This window comes from Liolophura sinensis, chromosome 11 (genome assembly GCF_032854445.1).
Source record: "Liolophura sinensis isolate JHLJ2023 chromosome 11, CUHK_Ljap_v2, whole genome shotgun sequence".
NCBI lineage: Eukaryota > Metazoa > Mollusca > Polyplacophora > Chitonida > Chitonidae > Liolophura > Liolophura sinensis.
The window spans coordinates 7639216-7648932 of NC_088305.1; the positions used below are offsets into that span (position 1 = coordinate 7639216).

A 9717-nucleotide genomic window follows, 5' to 3' on the forward strand; every position below is an offset into this window, starting at 1 on the left:
TTTAATGCCGCTTCAAGATACTTTGAATGGTAGCCTTTCAGTAGACATAAACATTAGTCACTTTCACTTTCACATTAGTCAGCATGCCACCTATATTTAGCCGTCTGTAAATTTAGTCACACTATTTACCAAAATTGCCCTTAGCAAGTGGGACGTTACACCACAAATTCTACACACAGATATGTTGAAAGTTCATATCATTGCAATGACATGCTGGACAATGGGCGTGACGTTGACGCTTTACGGCACGGCTAGGGAAATCGGAGCACCTTAACCTGTACAAAATAAATTAATATTATCAATATTTGATGAATTTTCTTTCCTAAAATATTTGTTTTAGGAGATGTACAAGGTAAGGTAGGTAATTAAAATCAGGCTTTGTGTACAGCTGCCAATATTGTGTATACCCGCCCGTGTTAAAATGATGTGGTTTACTCCCAAAGTGTCGCAAACCGACGATGTCACGGTACAAAAGGATGTCACCTAGGAGTCCCCTATTAAAACAAATATTTGGTTGCTCTTCACGAAATAAAGACCATCTTCATGTTTGGGGCAATGGTTGCTTATAGTTTCTTGTGTTCATTCATAAAAAAACCTTAATGTTAAAACGCCTAAACAAAATTTCAATTGACTTGTTAGTGATGTAATGTTATTGGTTCCAATCCAAACGTTCCACGAGTTTTGCTATATTGACGGTTAGTAAAAACTGATTTCCTTTGTACACTACAAATACATTTGTGTTGTCTGTGACGCTATGCTTTTTTTTTCATTGTTGAAAAGAAAAATACGTAATATGGAGTCAGAATTATTGTAAGATGAAATACGTCTTTGTAGCGTAAGGCTTTGACATGTTGAGGACAGCACGGTCAAAAAAACTAAGTTCAAGGTCATAATGAATGGAAGGTATGTATCGATCCGTATTTCTGGAAACTAAAAACTTGGAAAGAATGAAACGGATCTCAGATCTAGGAACAGATATGACAACTCTCACACAGTTTTGGGATCTCTCTGAGCAATGTCGCACAGCTCAGAACTACACTGTATCCTGACGACATTGTTGAGGGCCGTTGTTCATTTATTTATTTATTGATTTTACTGATGATATACGCCGAATTCAAGAGTATTTCACTTATACGACGACGGACAGCATTATTATGGGAGGATGAAAACGCCTTGATCATCCGCAGGTTGCTGGAGGACCAGCATAAGATTTGAACTCACAACGACCGCATTTGCGCTGGCATTCAAACCACCTCAGCCACGGAGACCCCCATCTATGCTGTGAGTCTTTTAAATTGCTAATGTGGCAGTGGTTTGGCCCCATATTCACTATTTAGACAAAAAATAGCAGTAAAACATTTTTAACTGTAATATGCCCATGTTATATGTCTTGGAGATTGGCTTTATGATTATGATGACCTCGAGCGGCTGTTATCCGAATGTCTTCCTCGACGCGTGAAGTCTTTGTTTGTATATACATTTAAACCATAAAGATAAAAAGAGATTCCGTGCTTAAGTGAAGCGTAGCGTCCCCAGAACTGTGTAGATGACGTCAAGCACTTCCCACTGGCCTAATCTTCATCTCGGTGAACTGCACATTTCCATAAGCCTTTTGCCACGTATATCCAGCCAGTCCGGAATACGTCGACCTTGGTGTCCCGCCGGGGTGGACATACTCCCCGTTCAGGTTACTTTGCTGGCAGTCGTTGTACCACCAAGCACCGTAATCTATGGCGGTGCAGTTACCTTCCACCCGGCCGTCGTTGTCACTGTCAAAGGTGCTGAATTGGTAACCATCATGGTAGGTCATTGCATCGCCTGGAGTGTTAATATAAGATACACTTAGTATAAAACACACAACATGGTGGAAAGTAAAACCACTGTCTCGAGTGATATCATCATTATTTAAGTCAGAGCTATCATATTAGACAAGGGGCATGGAGAGTAATCTCTTTTATTACAACAACAACCCAAACTCAACGCAATAAGATCTGAATCACTCAAATTAAACCATATTCTCTCGACATCAAATAACTACATTTGTTTCATTTATTCAGATTATATTATACCATGACTTGAAAACAATTTCAAACATCACGGTGTCAGAAAAGGACACATATAGTTTTAATCAGATCTGTCATTCTCCATTAAAATATACTGGGCTCATTATAGTGGCCCATTATCTAGAATGCCACTTAATTCTTTCTAAATTATTATGACGTCACACTAGACAAGACATTTTCTCGCTGCATTTCTTTCCAATGATTTTATCTTCCAGAATATCAAGGAGTAGAGGTTATGATGTTACGACGTTCAGCTACTGCTCGCTTCCTCACGTGGGAAAGTATTCCAGCAACCTACGGATCATCGTAGGTTTCCTTTGGGCTCTGTCTGGTTTCTCAAACATAATGCTGGCCACCGCGGTATAAGTGAAATGTTCTAGTGTGCGGTGTAAAACACCAGTCATACTAAAACATAAATTATGGTGTAACGTGTCACTGACGAAGACAATTTTTGTACACAGTATGAGTTACTAATGGCCGAATATCAAAGACAATCTGAAAGAAACAGGCTAAATGATACGATGTACGTAGTTGTGTAATTATCCCACCTGCTGTGCCTGAATAGGCTCCCACCATCAGCCGAAACTTTTCTTTCTCCCCCGATATACGAAATCTGCTGTACGCAGCTTCTCCACTTTTCCCAGTAAAGTCTTCAAGGTTGATTAGCAATTTGTAATGACGCTGTGATGTCAAGAGATGCATTTTCTCCAGTCCTAAAAAGACAAAGTCAATGAAGAAATATTTTTGAGTCCATTATTCGTTTTCGGCTTTTTCCTGTCAATAAAAACGATTAAAAACACTGGCTTCCAAGATTTTCATTATGCTAAACATATTTAGCTTTGTCCACTGTTACCCTGTGGATTTTGATTAAAACTTGATTAACCATGGGCCATTCCGAAAGCAAGCATATGCTGATATTGGTAGGAAAGAACGTGGACACATTAAAGGATCACGAAACTGACCTTTCGTCAAGGTATACTCGGTAGGCTTGGATCACCTTCTCCGATTTTAAACTTTTATTCATGTTGGCGTTATCAATAAAGAGGGCCTGGTGCAGATAAACATGGAAATATGGTAACATAACGAGATATATATGGATAAAAACTGCTGTTTATTTGGAAGCGACAGTTCGGAACAGATACTAATACCGTTCTCAAACATAATGAACAACCCAAGTAACTCTAATATATAAGCAGCACATAAAGTAATTAATGTCAGCACATAGAGGCAAAGGATTAAGGGCTTAATAGTGAGAGAAAAAAAGAACAATGGTAGATGTGAGCTCAAGAACAATGGTAGATGTGCGCTCAAGAACAATGGTAGATGTGCGCTCAGGAACAATGGTAGATGTGAGCTCAAGATGAATGGTAGATGTAAGCTCAAGAACAATGGTAGATGCGGAGTTCAAAATCAATGGGAAATCTGAGCTCAAGATCAAGGGTAGATGTGAGCTCAAGAAAAATGGTAGATGTTAGCTCAAGAACAATGGTAGATGTGAGCTCAAGGACAATGGGAGATGTGAGCTCAAAATCAATGGGGGTTGTGAGCTGAAGATCAGTGGGAGAGGTGAGCTGAAGTTCTGTGGATGGGTCGATCTATCACTTCTGAGATTAGTTCGCAGTAGGCGGTGAGGATTAGTAGACCACGGTCACGGTTGATCTATGGATGTAATCCGTGAATGTGAATAGCGTCCATTAGCTTCCGTGTTGTGGTATTGGTAATGTTCGTCTCCAGTGTCCTGACGTTTGACCAGTCAGTTTTGTGTCGGGGATTAGATTTGATGTGGTCGAGATGGCAGATGTGGAATCAAAAACTCTTACTGAGTTCTGATGTTCTTTTGTTCTGTGGGGCAATGGTCGTGAGGTCTCTCCAATATAGTGTTGCTTTCAGGAGCACTGAATTTCGTAAATGCAGACTTTTGGTGTACGGGGCGTGGGGGGGGGGAGCTGTTAGGAAATCCTTAATGGTTCGGTTGCGAAGGCTGTGTCAATGTTAATCATTTTTAAAAGGCGCTTGACTTGGTAGCTGGTTTTGCCGATATAGGGGATAGTAATTCAGATCGGGGCCGGGTCTCTGATTTTGGTCGCTGTGTGCTGGATGATTTTAGTGTCTGTGAAATGATCTTGTAAGACCATGGAGAAAGAACAGAACCAGAGGGTGCCCTTCTTAGACCTCCTAGTTACCAAAGACGGTGACAATGGCAAACGTCAAACATGCGTTTATCGGAAACCTACACATGAGTCGAGCAGCACTGAGTGAGTATATACTGTCGTGTACTTGTACACAAAGAATAGTTTTCTTGATTTGTGTGCCACATTCAAGTCCATCTCTGTCACTGAGCATTGCCTCAGTGATGCAGTGAATCCACTCAGCACATGGGTGTGGGATAAACAAATCAGCATAACAAAGAATGAGTAGTACTCCGGCAATCCTTGCAGTGGGGTCAATTAAAGGCCACCTCAAGCTGTCCAGTTTTGTCAGCCGTAATCATGCCACAGATGTCCCAAGTCATGCGAGAACGTGCCATTGGCATGCTGGATGCAGGATGTCCACCCGAGCGGTCGCTGCACAGCTGAATGTTCATCAGCGAACGATAGGCCGTTTAAGAGCTCGTTTCCATGAGACAGGCAGTACTGCAAATCAACCTTATCCACGTCGGCCACCTGTGACAACCCCAGCACAAGATCGTCAAATCCGGCTCGTCCACCTCCGGGATCGCTTCCGACCAGCGACACGCACTGCTGATGAAAACTGTTGGTCTGCACAACAGACACATCACACCACAAACAGTGCGTAACCGCCTGCGAGGAAAGCGATTTACACGCTCGTCGTCCTCACCATGGCCTGGATCTTACAGCTGTCCGACGTCGCAACCGACTAGCGTGGGCAAACGCACATCTTCGATGGCCCTTGGCGCGCTGGAGAAGGGTGCTGTTCTCAGATGAATCTCGGTTCCAGCTGTATCGTGCCGATGGAAGACAGCGTGTTTGGCGACGTGTCAGGGAACGGTTTGCGGACGCAAATGTTGCTCGGAGAGTTGCCCATGGACGTGGTGGCATTATGGTGTGGGCAGGCATCGTGCACGGTCATAGGACACGATTACACTTCATTGAGGGGAACTTAAACGGACAACGATATCGAGATGAGATTCTCAACCCCATTGTTGTGCCGTTCATCCGACAGCATGACGTCACCTTCCAGCATGACAACGCCCGACCTCATGTTGCTAGGATATGCATGCACTTTCTTGAAGCTGAGCACATTCCTGTCTTGGAATGGCCTGCATATTCACCAGACATAGAGCATCTTTGGGATATTCTGGATCGACGTGTCCGTGACCGTGTTCCAGTTCCGGAGAATGTGCGACAGCTCCGTGTGGCCATCCAGGAAGAGTGGAATAACATCCCACAGGCCACCATAGACAACCTCATCAACTCCATGCGAAGACGATGTGTGGCTTTGAGGGACGCAAATGGTGGACACACAAGATACTGAAAAGTGAATTTCTCGACCCTGACCCCCACCATGTTTGACTGAATGCCACTCATTTTCAGATGCCACCACCAATATGTAATGGACTGTTATCTAAACGTTATTCAATAACAAAATGAATTGTGGTTGATTTCATGTGCTGATTAACCATAATGATAATAAAAGCTCAAAAGAGTGACATGGGGCGTTTATATTTTTGTTCAGTGTATATATATATATATATATATATATATATATATATATAATATTATATATATATATATATATATATATATATATATATATATATATATATATATAGGGTTAACGAGCTTTCATTACAGAACCTGTACGTAAAACTCAGCCTTCATTACACAACATGTATACAAAACTCAGCCTTCATTACACAATCTATATAAAACTCAGCCTTCATTACAAAACCTATATAAAACTCAGCCTTCATTACAAAACATGTATACAAAACTCAGCCTTCATTACGCGCAGAAGCCTCTCACCAATGCGGTCACTGTGAGTTCAAGTCCAGCTTATGCTGGCTTCCTCTCCGGCCGTAAGTGGGAAGGTCTTCCAGCAACCTGCGGATGGTCGTGGGTTTCCCCCGTTTCCACCCACCATAATGCTGGCCACCATCGTATAAGTGAAATATTCTTGAGTACGGCGTAAAACACCAATCAAATAAATAAATAAATAAACCATTACACAACCAGTCTTTGTGCCTTCATTATACAATCTGCATATAAAACTTTTATATAAATATAAAATTTAGCCTTCAATATGCTAAAAAACCGGCTGGGATAGCACAGTTGGTAGAGCGTCCGCTTCGGGAGCGGTAGAGTTTTGGTAAACAGCATTACCAACAGAGTAAGAAAGATTAAATACAACTAAAAACGTTCAGCAAAGATAGTAATACCAGGGCAGCGACGACAGTGTGATAGCTGGCAAATGGGCATATCTAACCAGTGGAAGACAGCCCCTTCTCAACCCGGTTAGGCTTTGATTATGATTGTCCATATGAATGCTTAAACAGTAGCAAATTCCAAGCAACTTGCACCATCACATAAGCAGAATTATTGGTAAAACCAATGCGATGGTGTTAACTGTAATTTGTTAGACGTCACTGGTCTACAGTTACTCAAAATGCTGTGTTTGCCGTCACATTTAGGATACAATAATTACTCAAAATACTGTGTTGCTGTCACAATTAGGATATACTAATTACTCAAAATGCTGTGTTGCCGTCACATTTAGGATGCAATAATTACTCAAAATACTGTGTTGCCGTCATATTTAGGATACAATACCATTAAAATGACACAGATTTTCACAGGATATCTATTGGAATTTAACTTTTACGAACCCAACCAGAATTCTCCGTACAAATTGCCGAAACCGTTTTTATAACTTTGCCAATTCCTGTAAAAGTCCACAGTACCATCTTGTCGTCGTTGAAACACCTAAGGACATCAAGAAAATAACGTTTTCGATGAGAATAAAGCTGAGAATTCCATTAGATTATCATTAAAGTCTAATGCGCTGTACTCAGGAGGGTAGTCAGTGTGAAAGAATTATTCCGGACAAATACCTATATGTGTAAATGAATATCAACATTAACTCATAGTTTATTACAAATTCAGCTCATGGTAGATTGCAAATAAAAATGATATCACAGAACTGGCTTTCGGTAAAGATAAAACATTTGTTCACGGCTTTTAGCTATGAGCTTGCTTTAAAATAAATGGGTTTGGAGAGTTAGAAAGCACAATCAAAATGGCTGAATCGGGATTCGTATACATAACATTAGACAAGGCCCTGAAGTGTCCTGTGGAAACGTACTTTAGATCGTACGTAGCAACACTCGCTTATTCATTTTCACAAGGATAGCGGATAAAATATAGTAACCACGAATGGACACGTAAATGTAAATTTCCAGATAAAATCACGCTAAAACTCACCAGCCATCCACCGCCGTTTGTCACCATGTCACAGTACACAAGGAACCCTTTTCCCACTCCGAAGGGAAACACTCGGTACACACCGCTCAACGTTTTGCCACAATTCTGAACGACTTTGCAGTCAGAGGGAAAGAGACAGTCACTGATAATACTGCCCCCTACAAATGAGAACAGGTAATGAAAGCACATTATGTCAGAAAAATATTTTTTGTAATCGTTTCCACGCTAACTGATCGGCTGACATTAGGCAGAAACTTTCCTCTTATGGGTGACTCCACTTGTCTTTCACCAGTACGATTTGCATGTCTGTACATTTGGCGAAGGTCGGTGGTTCCCTCCACCTACGACACTGACCGCAATTCTGTAAGTTAAAAAAGTCTTGAGTATGATGTTAAAGAACAATCAAATAAATAAATAAATAAATAAAAAAACTAATCAATTAATAAATACAGCCGCAATTACATGGGTGAAATTTGTCGCATTGACTAGGACAAAGGTCATTTCAGTGCGACTAATATGGCAATGTGATATAGAGAATTCGACAGATCTCATCCTGTGAACTCGGCTTATGTTATAGAGCTTATCCTATTTTCTTATCGACTGGTCAAATTCGATCATCGATCCGACACATCCCATCCTGTGGGCGCCGTATGTAATAGAGCGACAATCGACACACCCCCATCCTGTAAGCGGGCCGTATATAACAGAGCGGCAATCGATACCTCACATCCTATCCCGTAAACGTGGTGTACGTAAAAGAGCGACAATCGATACCACACATGCTATCATGTGAACGCGGCTTAAGTAATAGAGCGACAATCAATACCACACACCCTATCCTGTGCGGGCGCCGTACGTAACAGAGCGGCAATCATTACGACACACCCCATCCTGTGAGCGCGCTGTTTGTAACAGAGTGAAAGTCGCTGTATGTAACGGAGCGACAATCGATACGACACATTTTATCTCATCCCGTGAGCGCGCTGTGTGTAATAGAGCTTGTCCTGTTTGTCCAGTGAATTCGACCGACAGTACCATAAGTTATTTAGATTGACTGCAGATATAGGACAGTCGCATATTAATAATAATAATGCTTTGAAATATAGTTTTCTATCATTTGCTTGTGTTAATAAACATATCCGTTTAGACCTGATTCGGTCTGATTATGTTTTCTGGCTAACATTACGCTTGTGCGTTTAAAGAGTTTCTGAAAACTTTTTATCCTTTTCCACTGAATGCTGGTTGTAGAGCTGCCATTATTAACACAGTGTGCCTGTTGTACTGTGTCTCTCCTAATTGTTCCTTATGGATTGTTAATTTGTTGTATGTATGCGTGTTTTATATAAACGGAAAGCATTTTTTGAGTTGTACATTTTTGACATGTAAAAGCCTTCGTATGTGCATTTTCCACGTGTAGAGCACTTGTCACTGCTAAAACCAGAACTCTTCGTGTGTCCTATATCTCAGTTTCATTAGCATTATTGGCACTTGATGTTAGTTTGTTCCCAAAGACACAATACTCACTGCACCACCCTGTGCCCCGGACCACGTGGATATTTTGAGGCTATGTAAAATTGTGATCAAAGACGTAGTAAATGCTCAGTATCATGTTCAGAGCTTAAAATATACATCCTTCTCCGTTAGTGCAGATTGTATCCACTAGCTGTTCACTGTTGCACATGTGAATCCCAGCAAACCCCAACCCACTACGACACTCTCCCCTAGAAACATGTTACTACAACACTGACCTTTCACCCTGAACGTGCCCTCCAAAGGTTTGACATCATACTGATATAAATGTCCGCTGTAAGACGCATGAATACATGGCATTTGGTGACACACCAGCATGGCTACCAGTGCCACAAATCCACAGGACATCTTCATTTCTCTTGTTACAAGCTAAAATGATAAGCAACGTGCAGAATGTCTAGAACCAGCGGAACAGCACTTCAGCAGCAGCTGTGCCGTGTTCCCCTGAGTCTTTTTTTCCGGTGAAGACTTCTGTGTTATTGTCGGCCATTGTGTGAAATCTTTGATCCCCTTAATAAAATGACAAATAGACTTTCTAAACCTTTATTCTTTGTTAAGTTTTAAGTGTTGAGTTTCACAGTGAAACCACCCAAACAAGTGAATATACACTCCAAAAATCTGTTAATTTTAACAGAAAGTCTGTTGTCTGAGTTATACTAGAATGTTTTCTGTTATTATATTAT

The 9717-nt window shown here is 41.2% G+C and overlaps 1 protein-coding gene across 1 annotated transcript; it reads right to left on the reverse strand.

Annotated features, from left to right (window-relative positions):
• Positions 1 to 1240: 1240 nt before the first annotated feature.
• Positions 1241 to 9374, reverse strand: LOC135477923 (fibrinogen C domain-containing protein 1-like). Its single transcript, XM_064758144.1, has 5 exons — positions 9253 to 9374; positions 7505 to 7662; positions 6910 to 7006; positions 2612 to 2776; positions 1241 to 1818 (listed from the first exon to the last, which is right to left on the reverse strand). The coding sequence occupies exons 1-5, from the start codon at positions 9350 to 9352 to the stop codon at positions 1553 to 1555; spliced, it is 786 nt and encodes a 261-aa protein (XP_064614214.1). The 5' UTR covers positions 9353 to 9374; the 3' UTR covers positions 1241 to 1552.
• Positions 9375 to 9717: the final 343 nt, after the last annotated feature.

What these genes read in the sequence shown, in the direction of transcription:
- LOC135477923 (XM_064758144.1), bottom strand. Translation starts at nt 9,352, where the DNA reads ATGCTGGTGTGTCACCAAATGCCATGTATTCATGCGTCTTACAGCGGA. An exon ending in GGGCACGTTCAGGGTGAAAG is followed by an intron (nt 7,663 to 9,252) that starts GTCAGTGTTGTA and finishes TCTCATTTGTAG; the next exon opens with GGGGCAGTATTATCAGTGAC. An exon ending in CAAACGGCGGTGGATGGCTG is followed by an intron (nt 7,007 to 7,504) that starts GTGAGTTTTAGC and finishes TGATGTCCTTAG; the next exon opens with GTGTTTCAACGACGACAAGA.